The sequence below is a fragment of the Clinocottus analis genome, unplaced genomic scaffold (assembly GCF_023055335.1).
Source record: "Clinocottus analis isolate CAN_PGR_092001 unplaced genomic scaffold, fCliAna1.0.p SCAF_5, whole genome shotgun sequence".
Lineage (NCBI taxonomy): Eukaryota > Metazoa > Chordata > Actinopteri > Perciformes > Cottidae > Clinocottus > Clinocottus analis.
Window position 1 is genome coordinate 13,565,299 of NW_027176207.1, and position 14,952 is coordinate 13,580,250.

At 38.8% G+C, this 14,952-nt stretch overlaps 3 protein-coding genes across 3 annotated transcripts in view; 1 reads left to right on the top strand and 2 right to left on the bottom strand.

Moving 5' to 3' along the window:
• Positions 1-640: 640 nt before the first annotated feature.
• LOC137802809 (choline-phosphate cytidylyltransferase B-like) lies at positions 641-4,482 on the bottom strand. The gene is made up of 8 exons (XM_068600946.1): positions 4,402-4,482; positions 2,990-3,089; positions 2,534-2,650; positions 2,185-2,336; positions 2,003-2,081; positions 1,779-1,921; positions 1,496-1,684; positions 641-868 (listed from the first exon to the last, which is right to left on the bottom strand). The coding sequence occupies exons 1-8, from the start codon at positions 4,480-4,482 to the stop codon at positions 641-643; spliced, it is 1,089 nt and encodes a 362-aa protein (XP_068457047.1).
• A 2,580-nt stretch (positions 4,483-7,062) lies between these two features.
• Positions 7,063-13,037, top strand: lipia (lipase, member Ia). Its single transcript, XM_068601437.1, has 11 exons — positions 7,063-7,149; positions 7,662-7,745; positions 8,777-9,147; positions 9,220-9,328; positions 10,281-10,382; positions 10,467-10,556; positions 10,672-10,839; positions 10,962-11,051; positions 11,765-11,873; positions 11,991-12,164; positions 12,271-13,037. The coding sequence occupies exons 2-11, from the start codon at positions 7,688-7,690 to the stop codon at positions 12,353-12,355; spliced, it is 1,356 nt and encodes a 451-aa protein (XP_068457538.1). The 5' UTR covers positions 7,063-7,149; positions 7,662-7,687; the 3' UTR covers positions 12,356-13,037.
• Positions 12,867-14,952, bottom strand: part of si:dkey-71d15.2 (SH3 domain-containing kinase-binding protein 1) — a 3,368-nt gene continuing 1,282 nt past the window's right edge. Inside the window, exons 2-5 of the mRNA XM_068601438.1 lie at positions 14,311-14,439; positions 14,027-14,226; positions 13,849-13,912; positions 12,867-13,701 (exon numbers count right to left, since the gene is read on the bottom strand). Coding sequence (XP_068457539.1) covers positions 13,663-13,701; positions 13,849-13,912; positions 14,027-14,226; positions 14,311-14,430 — 423 coding nt within the window. The 5' untranslated portion in view covers positions 14,431-14,439 and the 3' untranslated portion in view covers positions 12,867-13,662. The remainder of the gene's footprint in view (positions 13,702-13,848; positions 13,913-14,026; positions 14,227-14,310; positions 14,440-14,952) is intronic.

Sequence of the window (14,952 nt, forward strand, 5' to 3'; positions counted from 1 at the left end):
TGCAGTAAATATTCAAGAAAAAGTAGAACAAAAATAAATGTGTAATTAAATGTCTTAATACAATGTGAACATAATTGTTTATTCAATAAATCAAGATATTTGTGAACGTTGGTATTAAACATAAAATGTTTGATAAAAAAATATTTTTAGATTTAAATTTTGTGGGTTTGTGTGGGATTTTATTATTAATCTGGTTTTAACATAATTTTCCCCTTAAATTATAATTTGAAAAAAAGGATCCATTTTTGTTTAGATCTATGTTCATGAAATGTACACGTTCATACTAGTTTTATCAAATAAGGATAGGAGAAACCCGAAACATATTGGTTTATAGGCGTGTAACCACATAAGACATTAAATGACGGGGACATTTGGGTTGATTATCACTGACTGAAAAAAAATAAAACATATTACTCAATTACTGACTCCTCTGTTATACATAGTATGTTATCTATTAAGCTACTAGACATATCAAAGAGTAACACATTACAGAAGATAAACAAGCAACTCTTGAATGTTATATTTTAATTATGGTATATTGCACAATAAACCAGTGTAAAGTATTTCCTTTTTATTTGTTTAAATTAACAGCCTCCGTAGACCCAATAGTTTGAAGACCAACAAAGAAATCATGACGAGCTCATTGCCCATTGTACGTGGAGGCTGCTTTGAAAGAGGATCGTGTAGCTTTTTTCGTTGAGGCGGGGGAGGAAGGAGGGGAGACAGAAGAGGGGGATGCAGAGGCAGGTGAGGAGCCTGGAGAAACTGAGCGGCGTCTTCTGGTGGGACTGCTGCTCGGGGAGCCTCGGGGCGACGAGTAAGGAGAGAGGGCCTGGATCATACGGCCACTGCGCTCCTGAATGGCATGCTAAACAAAGACAGAAGAACATTTTAAAGTGTTATAGTATTGTGTTTTGTTGTTTTTATACTCACTTTTACTTAAACTTCAGTTATTCCCCACTTTACCCAGAGTGCCTTTTATCACTGACCACAGAAAGCCCAAAATGCTAACATGTTTCTTCATGAGTGAGGTTTGTTTGCAGTCTTAATTTCTGTTGCAGATTCTCCTGCTATTAACAGTTTCTGATTGCACTGAAGCAATGGTTAAAGGAACATTATCAGATTGTTTATATTGAATAAAACATCTAAACATGATGATTATAAGCAAAATCTAAAATGATCCTTTTATTTTAGGATTTTTAAGTGAACCTATGGATCTGCAATGTGATTATTGTGAGCGGTGCTGCTGTAATCCTGTAATTTCCCCACTGAGGGACTAATAAAGGATTATTTTATCTTATCTTATCAGAAATACCCACTTTATTGCAAAATTAAAGGCCAATTTGCGGTTTAAAGGGGTTATGTGCAGGTCAATTTGTTTTCTCCTGCCAACCACAAGGTGATGACAAGATTTGAGCAAATGTTATCAATTCTGTCCCCCAAAACCACAAACTTAAGGTAATGTTAATATGGATTAATGTAAAAGTGAACATGCCCAAGCCCCATCTGGTCCAAAAAGCTCCAGGAAGTTGCCAATGAATTCTCGCGACTTCTCTTCCCACTTGTGGATGAGGTCTTGGCTCTTCTCTTCCACTCTGTACACAAAGTGTTTGGACTTTTCCTCCACCGTACGGACCGTCTCTTTCATCTTGTCCACCTGTTCCTGGAGCAGATATTTCTTCTCCTGTCAGTGAACAACAATGCAAGTGACTATCAGTAAATGTGTGAGTTTGTTCTGTATTGTTTGTTTAAAAAATAGCAGTAATAATGATACTGACATTAATGTATCCAACATTCAGTTCTCTAGCTGTGTAGCCTCTTTGCAGGTTGCGTCGAACATAGATATCATAGTCTCGGACAATACGAGTGATCAGATCAGATGTGGAGATGCCTTCTGTCCTCTCAGTGGCCACAAACATCCCTTACATGAGAACATAAATGACTGTCATCAAGTCAGGAATAACAGAAGCAAAAACCATTACATAAATATGCATGTCTTTACCTGCTTCCTTGATGTGTTTATAAACATCCTCTGATCCAGCAGAGGTATAAGGGATGTCATCATGGGCCACAAAGTCAATCTGTGAGTGTAACATGTGTTCAGATTGATTGAAGTCCAGATACTGTTGTGTTTGTTGTCACTGTGCGACACTATGAGAGGCTGAGTTGACTGTGACCTTTGACCTTATGCTTCTTGAGGAACTCTGCGGAAAGGGACCAGGGAGCGTCGCGCACCACCTCGTCTACGTAACGACAGTGCCTCAGGGCATCGTAGCGTTCATCCTCAGTCATCACTGTGTAACCCTTGAACTTGTGGGTGAGTTCGTCACTGCAGACTAGAGACACACAAACAGAGCCTGAGACCAAGTATAAGCTGGAAGTGAGGATTTATCTTGAATCCCTGAATTGGAAGATTTAGCCAGATTCTTGTAGAGGCTATTTTGTATTAAGATTCATATTTAGCTAATAAAGACCCATTTCATGTCGTGTCTAACTTTCTCCCTAATCAGAGGGTGTGAGATCCATACTTTACCTCCTACTATCAGGTATGTGTTCGGGAACACATTTTTGGCCTGCATCAGGGCTCGAGCATGCCCAGAATGGAAAAGATCAAAGATGCCATCAGCATAGACTCTGACCGGACGATGAGCTACAAGGTAAGAAATATGAAAACATAATGTATCATAATATTTAGAGACTAACTGATGTGATATTTTGAAGCTGATGCCAGAAAGGGATCAGCCATAAAAGACTAAACACTTTAATCTGCTTAGTCGAACAGCATAATGAAACCAACTCTAATCAGCCAAATAACTGGCAGCAAAACAATATTGTACTGAGGCTTAAATCACTTTTTACAGCTGATATCAGCTGATACCAACATGTTGAAACATCTGTGAGTCATTTTCTTCACTTATTATTGTGTGGGACTGACTGGCAGTTAAATTACATTAATTAGCGAAGGAAGCTAACTATTAAGAAGTGATACCTGGTGTTCCTCTTCGGGCTTGGGCAATGGTCAACTTTTCATGGGGGATCTCTGAGTCACAACCTGTAGACTTGGCAAAAGCAGCTGGCTCCCGCAGAGCCTGAATTCAGAGGGGGAAAAAACATGGGCAATTTGTTCTAATGCTGTATTTTTCCAATTCATCTATCTCTTACACCAGTTATCCTGTTCTGCTGATCTCATTGTGAATTAAGTGACAGAAAAAGTACAATCTAAACAAGCTGCCATTATATACACATATGCATATTCATATTTGCATTCACTTTTCAAGGTATTTGGAAAGTTACCAGTTTGTCATGTATTTCGAGAGTGACAGGAGACAGGTGTAACTGGGAGTCAAGCATTCAAAAACAAAACAGTGCAGGGAAACAGTATCCAGCAACAGTGTTAATGCTTAATTTAGATTCCAAGCATTTTAATATTAACAGTGTTGTTTAGGTTTATTTCAAGAAAAATACCTTTTTCACCCTTAGACCTGTTTAAAAAACTATATATCATCAATGCCAGATAAGCTTTGATGATAGCTTCCAGAAAGATGTGAATAATCATTCCTAAGTAACTCTTAAGTGTCTCCATATGTCATGGACTTTGTGTTGTGTGTAGATACATCCAGTAAACTTAGCTTTCTTTATCTGTCGTGTTGTAAGGTACTTTGAACTGTGATTCTGCTCAAACGCTGCTGCTTCCTGTGTTTACCTATACGATTGTATATTTTACCGGCTTACATTTACCTTTGAAATGATCATCTGATGAAAGATAATAGATTTAGTTCTACATTCTATCAGAATCAGCTTTATTTGTCCCTTAGTCTTTATATTTAGCCTTCCTTCCCCATTTTACTCACTCCTCTAAGTATGAAATAAACATACATTCAAGTTTCCACAAACACAAAAATTAGATAATAATGTGCACTTATGCACTTCAATTCTATTTGAGTCACAATTGTTTGATACATTTACAGCAATGAAAACGGATTATATGAAATCATAATATATGATTTTAAGTTAAAGATTTAAGATTTTTTTTAATCATACCAAACAAGTGCTTACTTATTATCATTTGAGAATAATTATGTATTGCTGCACTATATTAACGACATAAACATGAGTCATGGCGACATTGTCCCACCAAGCTAATCAGTTAACTCTCCACTCCCAGGCACAAGTGAAATAAGCACAGAGGAAAGGTTACGAGTGTAATATTTAAAGACTCTCACACAAAAGTACCATACAAACCTGATACACGCACTTGAACCTATGTTCTAACTGTGTCTTCACCAAGTATTGTCCAAACATATAACACAAACAGAATCTCCTTTCCAGGACTTAAAGTTCTCATTTGATTATTATTTAAGGGTATGAATAGACATGTCATATTGACAGACCAAGACCTACCTTGTGAGGGCCTCGTCTCTGCCTCTGTGGGGCTTGTTGCTGCTGCACATTGCTGCCTCGGCCTCGTCTCTTTCCAGCCATCCCGGATATTCTGCTTCCTTGACTTCTAACCACGCCACCAATGCACCCACCTGCCGCTCCTCTCTGCTGGCCTGACTCGTGCAAACGGGGGACTTCTAAACACGTGTGTGGTTTTATGTATACTTCTCGCCGGTGACGGGAGGATGTAGTGAGCAAAGTTCAAGCCACTCTGGCAAACGTATTCAGGAAGGCAGATTGCGCTTAACTTGGGAGGACTTCTCTTTCTTGATGGTGCTGAAAACGAAGGCTTGTAGCAACAGGATCGTGTACGCAGTGTGACACTATTAGTAAAACCTATAAACTGTTCAGCTGGAGGTGGATCTGATGAATGCTGGTGTTGTGAAACATTTCTCAAATGTCAAAGGTTGTGACACGTTAAGGGAATGGAGGCTGCTAAAAATGTAATGTTTCGTGCAAAATGCAAGAATGCCTGACATTTCATGACCTTCATCTCCCTCTCAAGATAAACTATTATAAATTTGACGAACCCTTAACGTGTACATCGTCATTTTCATGTCAAAAATGCTAATTTGTCCAATACTTTATGGGTTATGAGCAATGCCTGAATTTGATTTTAGCAAGAATTGTAGCATTGTATTTATGAACATGTTCAATTGACAAAGAAGTTATGGCCAATATAACAAAATACAACCCTCTAATTTTTAATAAAGCATTTAAATAGAAACGGTTATTACAGCCACCATGTGATACCTGTTCAACAATGCAAAGGTAAAGCCCAAAGCTAACCCTTTAAAAATGTAAATGTACATGCAAAAACACACAAAAACATACAGCTGCTTCTGTCAATAAGTGTAAAGAAACTGTACTCTATAAGTAAATGAATTTCTTTAAAAAAACACACACACACATTTGAGCCAATGGCTGCTACTGTGCTTTGCAGAGGATGACGGCACTGTACAAACATAAACATGTCTTTCAGGTGATACACATGCAGCCATGAAACGGCGATTTAAGTACACATGGAAAGCCACATCTATTGTGTAACAGTTGCTGAGAACAGCTGATGGCTTTTCTTAAAGGTGAAGCTTCTTCCATCTAGAAAATGCTTGTTTATTTGACTGCTGTTTTTTTAAATTAAATATTCAATAATAATGTTTAAGGAAGAAAAGAAAAAAATCTAGATACAAACATGCATTCTGTAAAAAACAAAACATACTTCATTATTTGATCTGCTTTTCACGATGTTTTGGTGTGTTTGTTATATACTTCATTGTGATCATTTAAACACAGTCTAGTGCTAACTACAAACCACCACGCCATGTGATTGGTTGTGGTTAATCTTACGCTTTGTCATAACCACATCTTGTGCTATTCTAAGGCTGTATATGACGAAATGTGTCAGTGAGCTACTTGATGGGAATTGTCTGCATTTTGCGTATCAGTCCACAAACCCTAACCAGATGTTTTACAAGTGTGTCAGTTCCAAGCTTTAACCTCAGTGTTGCTTCCCAGTTAAACTTGTTCATGACGTGTCTGTCCGGTGGGCGAAGCTGCCTCCAGTTCAACCTTGGCCAATATAACAAAATACAACCACTGTCTAATGTTGAATAAAGCACTTGAAACGGTTATTACAGCCATCAAGTGGGTGAACTGGAACTGCTCTTATACCGTTGAGCATAAGATATATGTTTAATGAATTGCAAAAAAAAAGTAGGAAAAGTATCTTACTAGCTTTTCTTCAGCAATGAAAAAAGTACTGGCCTCCCTTTTTTCTAGTCCGTTTTACGTTGGACAAAGTTCCAGATAGCAAATAAACATTTAGTCAACATCAAAGACCCAAGGAACAAGAAACATCATAAATCCCCCCCCCTCCCTCCCCACACACACTTTTTTTTCTATCAATTTGTTTGTAAAATTAAAAAAAATACAATACCAAAAAGACATATGACATACACACAAACAGACAACCTTTTATCTATAAATGAAAGTAGACATAAATAGACATGCACTCATTTCAAGTAAAGACAAGATTGAGCAGGAGAGGTGGGGAGCTAAAATATAGCTTATGTGAAGACCTCTTCTAAAAGGTCACAGCAAGATAAAAAAAAATTGAATAATGAGGGATGGGAATGCTATAGCAACATCCAAACCTCTAAAATGTTCATGACAGGTTGTGGACAATAAATTATGTGGGAACTCATATGTGGCAGTGCAGATTGTGGGAAAAACATGAGATCAAATTACGGAATCGGATTTGTTGCGCAACTTCTTGCAACTGTCAGTGGAGTTTCACCTGTCTCCAGGCATAGCCTGACTGCTCATTTTGGGGGGAAATATTAGGAAACACCAACAATAAGTTTCACTTTCCCTCTAATTCCTTGCTCATGAATAAGGATGGACACAATGAACTGAAATTTGGTTGTTTTTAAAGATTCAAATGAACAACAGGGACACACAAAACCGTGTCATAACCGGTTTGAGCACTCAGGAACCAGGAGAGACTTCACAGGAATGTTTCACTTGTGAACACAATGACCCAGGGCAAGGGGTGTGGCTATCCTTGTGAGAGCATGCAGGGCGGGAGTATTGCTTTCCTCTCACTTCCTGAAGTGAATACTGCCCAAATATGTGGAGGTACAAACAGAGGAGGACCTGTAATGTCCTGGACCTTTAACCAGAACAGGACATATTATCCTACGGCAAAAGGTAAGACGCTGATAAGAATGACATGTTATGCTTTCTGGTGGTTATCAAATGTGTTGAGTTGATTCTCAGGCTGACACTGAACACTCAGTAAACATGAGGTAACCAGAATTATGTTGATTTCAGTTCTGCTTACAATCACAATATCATTGGTGGAGATTAATCACAGTAGGTGGGGCTAGAACATCTGATTTATTTTGTTATCTTATGGCACTAGCAGTGTAATTATTTTTGTTTCACTCAATCATACCATTGCAAGGTAAGTAGATGATTAACTGACCTTAACTCACCTCTTTGCTAGTGTACAAATTGCATTCAAAGCAACAAAATATAAAACTACTTTCTGTGGCGAAACATACTCAGTGTCAGAGAGCCACCTGAAGGGGTTGGACAGTGTTCTCCCCGTGCTGCGGTGCCTGTTGTGTATTTTCTGTTCTTTACACTATAGGCCAAATACTATCTGACTGGTGGATTGTTATGTATTTTTATGCTCTGACTGATAACTCTGTCTACAGATCATTTACACGTGTTGGTCTGAAGCATGTTCCTGTGGCAATATCTGACACTGCTCCTGCCGATAACTGTTCAAATATGCAAAGGTAAAGCCCAAAGCTAACACTTTGTAATGTAAATGTACGTGCTCAAACAAACCACAGCTGCTTCTGTCAATAAGTGGAAAGAAACTGTACTCTCTAATACATTTCTTTAAAAAAAACACACACACAAACACACACATTTGAGCCAATGGCTGCTACTGTGGTTTGCAGAGGACGACGGCACCGTACAAACATAAACATGTCTCTCAGCTGATGCACATGCAGTCATGCAACGGCGTTTTAGGTACACATGGAAAGCCACATCTATTGTGTAACATTTGCTGAGAACATCTGATAGCTTTTCTTCAAGGCGAAGCTCCTTCCCTCCAGATAGAACATGCTTGTTCATTTGACTGCTGTTTTTCAAATGTAATATTCCAATATTTAATAATGTTTAAGCAAGAAAAGTAAACATCTAGATAGAAACATGCATACTGTAAAACAAAAAAAAACATTTTGTAAACATGCTTCCTTATTTCATCTGCTTTTCACTATGTTTTGGTGTGTTTGTTATAAACTTCATTGTGATAATTTAAATACAATTTAAACGTCTGGTGCTAACTACAAACCACCACGCCATGTGATTGGTTGTGGTTAATCTTACGGTTTGTCATAACCACATCTTGTGCTATTCTAAGGCTGTATATGACGAGATGTGTCAGTGAGCTACTTGATGGGAATTGTCTGCATTTTGCGTATCAGTCCACAAACCCTAACCAGATGTTTTACAAGTGTGTCAGTTCCAAGCTTTAACCTCAGTGTTGCTTCCCAGTTAAACTTGTTCATGACGTGTCTGTCCGGTGGGCGAAGCTGCCTTCAGTTGCAACCTTGTGCCACATTTAACACTCCCACACTGAGTCATATATGTCAGTAAATATGCCAGGAACTTATGGATGATAAGTTCCTAAAAATATAAAAGGGTTCGGGTAAAGGTCGAAATGGTCATTTTTCATGTATTCTTTTTTTGTTGTCATCCTCCCCTAACCAACTACACCTTTCTCTGCCCCTTTTGTTTTTCTCACCATCACTTTCAGCTCAAATATGTGAAGAATTTTCAGATCTAGATATCAGCCACGCGATCATTGGAACCAGCCTCGAGATCAGGCTGTTGGCATACACCAGGGATAATGCCACCTGTGGCACACTTCTGTCCCACACCGACCTGTCCGCACATCCTCAGTTTAACTGGTCCAGACCGACCACCTTTGTCATTCATGGGTATCGGCCTAACGGATCTCCACCAATATGGGTGGTGGAGCTCACGAAGCTGCTGCTGGCCAGGGCTGACATGAACGTCATAGTGGTGGACTGGAACCGCGGAGCTGCTAATGTCAATTATTTGAAGACAGTGGAGAACACGCACAAGGCAGGCGACAACCTCACCGCGTTCATTAAAGTTATGCAGGTATTTGATTTGACATCTTCTACGACTATCTGATGTGTTGTGCGTCACAGGACTAATGGTCAATCTTTTCAGGAGCACGGCGCCTCTCTGAGCTCCATCCACATGATCGGAGTCAGCCTCGGGGCTCATGTATCTGGCTTCGTAGGCGCCAACCTGAATGGGTTAATTGGAAGAATCACAGGTCAGACGTTTCCCCTTCAAACTGAGATTTCTCTCTTCCGACAATTCTCAAATCAACTTCTCCGATATAGCCAAGGAAAAAGGGCCATAGTTCATTGTCAAACAGCACAACAATGATAGTGATAATAATTCAAATTTCAAGAGCTCTTGAAATTAATTAAAGTCATTATGAGCTATACGTCACTTTTAGGACGTGATTTGTGTCATAATAAATCTGTAGTGGTTAACAGTTTATCTTAAATATTCATGATGTATTGTCTCAAGACATGTCTCTATATCTCACTGAAAAGACTTAAGTTAAGTGATTGTGTCTTACATTAATATTTTGACTTGTAATTAGACAAATATACTTGGTAAGATTTTGCATTTTTCATAGTTGTGTCACCACAATTTGTTTAATTACATAACTTAAGTTATATTCTGCGTCAGGTAATACACATTATCGTTGTGGGGACTTAGCTGAGGCGCTTATCAAGGGTACTTCCTTATTATTGTGACACAATTAACTTTATTTCTTAAATTGCTAACATAACAACTTGAACCACAGAGTGTCAAAGTCCTTGCTGACAAAGAGTTTGCCAGATGTTGGGGAGTATATGAAGTTTGCGTTATTGAGCTGCAGCTACATGTCATGGATCAGGTTTGGTCCATCCAGCCAGGCGCCACCATGAAAAACTCTCCACAGTTTTAGTGACCGCAGATAACCACGTCACCATGTCTGGAGTTCACTCATATATCCATAAACCAGATATGATGATATAAAATGACTTCTGTGTGGGAAAAGTAATGAAAGGTGTTTGTAAAAGAGCAATACTCATTTGTCAGAAGTAAAGGGCCTTAATCAAATCAGTACCTTAAGGTGAAACTCAATCCGCCCAAGCTTTTTCTAGCTACCGTCAGCTGGGATTGAAAATAAACTTGAATGCTGAGATTTTTTGATGTGATGTTTGCAGCTCTGGATCCAGCTGGGCCTCAGTTCACTGGCACTCCTCCAGAGGACCGCCTGGACCCCACAGACGCCCAGTTTGTAGATGTCCTGCACACAGACATGGATGGTCAGTTGAACTGAAATACTCATCATATGTTCACTCAGTTCTTTGCAATCGTTATTATTAATAATATTGTCATGACTTACACAGCCCTGGGCTTCCGAGAACCTCTGGGTCACATTGATTTCTATGCTAATGGAGGAGCGGACCAACCCGGCTGCCCAAAGACCATCTTTTCTGGTAAGATCTGTAAAATAATGGTTAAAGTCGGATTCATAATCATACACACGAGGATGTGTTGCATGATAAATGGAGCAATGCTGTACGGTAACAACTCTGACTTACCCCTATGCAGGAACATCCTACTTAAAATGTGACCACCAGAGATCAGTGTTGCTCTTCCTCGACTCTCTGAATTGGAGGTGTGTCAGCACGGCTTACCCCTGCGCCTCCTACAAGGCCTTTCTGGATGGGGACTGCTTGAGCTGCGACCGCTTTGGTGCTGCTGGATGTCCTGTCTTTGGTTGGTGCTTTAATTGTCTCAATTGTCAATGAGACGTGAATAAATTCTAGATATTTATGGTGTAGAAAACAAAGTAATTCTAAATGGAAGTGATCTGATGCAGCTGGTTCACTCCCACCCAGGTTACGATGTGACGAAGTGGAGAGATGTCCTGGTGAAAATGGGCCAAACCAAAACCTTCTTCACCACAAATACAAAGTCTCCATTCTGCAGTAAGTAACAGAACACCAATAATCGTAATGCTGCATCTTCAAAATTTCAGTTCACTATATCCACATACATTATACACATTTTTAAGGGATTCAAATGGTTAAAGTTGCAAATGTTGAAGATTTCTCTAAAAGCAGGGGATTTTAAGAAAAAAAGTAAATAAAATGCAATAGAAGGCAAGCTAACATACATCGCTTCTATGTCGTAGATCTCTTCCTCATAAAAAAGAGTTCATCACATCTAGTGGGTATCTTTTAAAGTTCACGTGTACTTAGTGTAAAAGCACCTCTTTTAATTTCACTGGGCAGTGAGGGTGTTTAAGAAGCTCATGCTGCAAATGCCTGAAATTTATTAGAAAGCAATCTATTCATAGCCATAAGAGAATGAATGAGGTTTCAAATGTTCACGTGAGACGTTGACTAATACTTACACACACGCACACACGCACACACACACACACACACACACACACACACACACACACACACTCTCCTGTATGTACTAAAGGTTTGAATGCAAATATGTCCCACATTAATAGCATTTAACTTTATTTTTGAAAAAATACACCTGCAACAACCCGTTGCTATACATGTTAAAATGTATGTATGTATGCATGTATGTATGTATGTGTGTGTATATATATATATATATATATATATATATATATATATATATATATATATATATATATAAATAAAATATGTGACTCTCTCAGGGACAAACTACAGGATGGAGGTGATGATTTGGAACGAGGATGTACGTTTTGGATACATCACGGTTAAACTTCACGGTAACGGTAAAGAAGCAGTGGCGACCATTGACCAGTAAGTCTTCACTTTATATATAATTAATTCTATAGAAAATAATCCCGCATGACTTCTTTTTGTCCTCCTGTTGCTGCTTTCTCTCAGTAATATCTTCTTTCTTTTTTTTTAATTCAGTAAACCATCAGAGTTCAAGAAGTACACAGAGACCAAGTTGTTGGCCCAGTTTGACAAAGACATTCAGTCAGTGAAAAAAGTGTCTCTCAAATTCTCCACTGGGAATGTGTTGAAGGCCAAATATAAGCTCCGTGTTCTCCGGATCCGTCTCAGACATCTGGAACGCGAGGAGAGGTATGCAACACAAGGCGTATTGAAAACGTGTAACATCTTTCAGGATCCATCGGAAAGTGAATTTGAAGTGTTTTCACTGTAATAATGTTGACTCTGTCCTTCATAGGCCTCTCTGTCGATATGACATCCTCCTGCAGCAGGGCAAAGAGGTCACTGTCAAGCCAATTCACTGTGAAGAGTCCAACTTCTGAGACACAATTCAACAATATGTCAAACTTTGCTCGTAGTGGAGGAGATTGGGCACTGCAGAGGAAAACCTGGCTGTACTTTTGTAGGATCTATGAATGAAATGTGATATACTATATGATGTACATTTGTTTTTAAGAGAAAATATGTTTATTTTTAAGAAGCATTTTGCCCAAAGAAGGTTATTTATTTGCATTTCATCTGTAGGGTTAATTGAACTTTTCACCTGTGATGACATGTTATCTCAGTAATGGACTTTGTGACTGCAGCAAGTAAAGCGACCCTGGTTTTAAAATACATGACTTAACTAATACTAATTCATTACGTTATCTTCTTCTTGTCTGCTCTGAGTCTCCAGTTTGATTATGGAAATCACACCAGCAATGTAATTTATGATTAGGGTGTAATTTAGTAAGACTGAGAGAAAGACAAAAAAATTGCAGATTATTTTTTAGAATCACACATTTCTTATTAATAGTGAAACTGTTACAAGTATGAACAATTTTTGCCATAAAACTAAACCGTTGATCCCTTTCTTTCCATAAACTGTACTGCACTTCTCAAGGACGTTTCCTCAGTCACACATAACATCATTACTAATATTTATTTGTGTAAATGGATGCATTCTTGATCATTAATACAATCTCAAGTCGAGAACAGGACATGTTTACTGGACTCAACGTTCTCCTTCATAGTGACACTGACAGCTTGGTCTATACATTTTTTTTTGTACAATCAAAATGAAAATGAAATTCACCAGGAATACATAAGAAGCTTCATGCTTGTGCTTCCACATCACATTATTATAAACTAATGACAGCTGATTTTATATCCTCCCCTCCGCTTCACTGTCAAACGTTTTCCACACAGTTGGAAAACGGACAAATTATTGAAAACTAATTTGACCGACATGATGTACGATACATATTCAATCCAACAGTCACAGGAAAGAAAGAAAAAACAAACACATTGTTCTATCATTAAACACCAAGACAACTTAGACAATATTCCCCCCACTCCAGGATGCTTCAGATGCCAGTTATTAAGAGTCCATCTTCAGAGATATACAAAACAAATTGACTGGCAACAGATACTCTCCTCTGCACCCACTGTCATTGAAACATTCAGCCCTGTTGGCCGACCCCGTTCACCACTCAAGAAAATTACAACCCAGGCAAAAATGTCTCAAAAATACAATCAAAAAGGAGCAATGGTAATTTTTTCTAAAAGTTAGAAAAATATAATTTATGAAATAAGTGTACAACAAGACCTTCAAACATGTCTTTGATAACAGAGAAGTTCTCCACTGCGCTCATTTAGACATGTGCTTCTTCATACGTTGAATCTCCATCTAAAACAAAACAAATATCAATGAGTGCAATGGCAACAAAAACAAGTCTAATAATGTTACACTGTTTTAAATATATGATTTAAAAAAAACAAAGGGAGCATACAAGAACAAAATAACACTCTCTTAATTTTCTTTATTTCCTTGTACCTGCAGAGTCAAGCGAATCCTTTTCTCCTCATCGAGCTCATTCATCAGCAGATGGATTTCTTTGCTGGAGCACAAGATTGAGTCAGATTAGTGCAGAAGGCAGTGATGCAGTGAAGCCAATAGGCTGAGGCTGGGCCGATTAAAAAGACAGAGATTCCTTTTTTTTTTTTAAACATACTTATGCTGACTCTTCATCAGCTCAAACTGGTCCCTCAGGTCCTTCAGGTCTGTCTGCAGTTGTTGCAGGTTCGGTGTATTTCTGCTTGGCTGGGGGTCGGAGCTGAGGCCCGGAGGAGCCGGCAGATGTAGCGCCGCAGAGAGAGCCTTCGGTAGCAGGGAGCTGAAGGACTGCACGGGAAAGGTTTTGGGTGCTGCTGCCTGTGGAGAATAACCCGACATTACTGGCTACAAAACAAAAGGCCAAAATAAGAAGTTGTATTTTGAAGTGCGCAAAGCCTGAACTTTTTCTTTTACACTAGCAGAAGGGGTAGACTCATTTTGCCGTGTTTCCTGAGCGTTTTCTTGAGGTGTTACAGAATCTGGCTCTTCACTCCGGGTTTCTTTTCTCTCCTCCTCCATCATGAGTGTTACCTGTAAGTTAAGACCTGTAGTTTGAGACATCTGATAAGTAAAAGACATTTTAAGGGTATTTCACCCAATGTAAGTAAGTGAAAAAAAATATATATATTATTTTTTATTTTTTCATAAAATGTAATAAAAAAAAAAGAAACTCAATCATAATCAAGATATCTGCGATGCTCTGGGCCACAGATTATCCCATCCCTGTGTAGTACTCATGAGTACCACATTCATGCTTTTCTTTGGCACACACACTTGAAGAGTTGACCTGTTCTGTGTAGTCATCAGTTGGGGAGCTCAGACTTGTTCTTTCGTATCGTTCCCACCTGAGTCAGCTTCCTCTTTAAGAGCTCCTGTCCTATAGCTTTTGTGAGGTAAAAAAAAATGGTCACATGTGATGTTGTGTCCACTGAGTCCCTGAGTCAAGTTAGGACAAGTCTCATTCCTTGATCTTTCTTAGTGTCTCCTCCATCAGGCTCATAGAATCCTACGGTTAGAGCATAAAACCCTAAAGTCAGAGCGTAG

Coding starts and splice junctions, on each gene's coding strand:
- LOC137802809 (XM_068600946.1), bottom strand. CDS start 4,482: ATGGCTGGAAAGAGACGAGGCCGAGGCAGCAATGTGCAGCAGCAACAA. Junction 2,082..2,184: donor AGTTCCTCAAGAAGCATAAG/GTCAAAGGTCAC, acceptor TTACACTCACAG/ATTGACTTTGTGGCCCATGA. Junction 869..1,495: donor TTGGACCAGATGGGGCTTGG/GCATGTTCACTT, acceptor GTCTTTGTTTAG/CATGCCATTCAGGAGCGCAG.
- lipia (XM_068601437.1), top strand. CDS start 7,688: ATGTTCCTGTGGCAATATCTGACACTGCTCCTGCCGATAACTGTTCAA. Junction 9,329..10,280: donor GTTAATTGGAAGAATCACAG/GTCAGACGTTTC, acceptor TGATGTTTGCAG/CTCTGGATCCAGCTGGGCCT. Junction 10,383..10,466: donor CCTGCACACAGACATGGATG/GTCAGTTGAACT, acceptor TGACTTACACAG/CCCTGGGCTTCCGAGAACCT.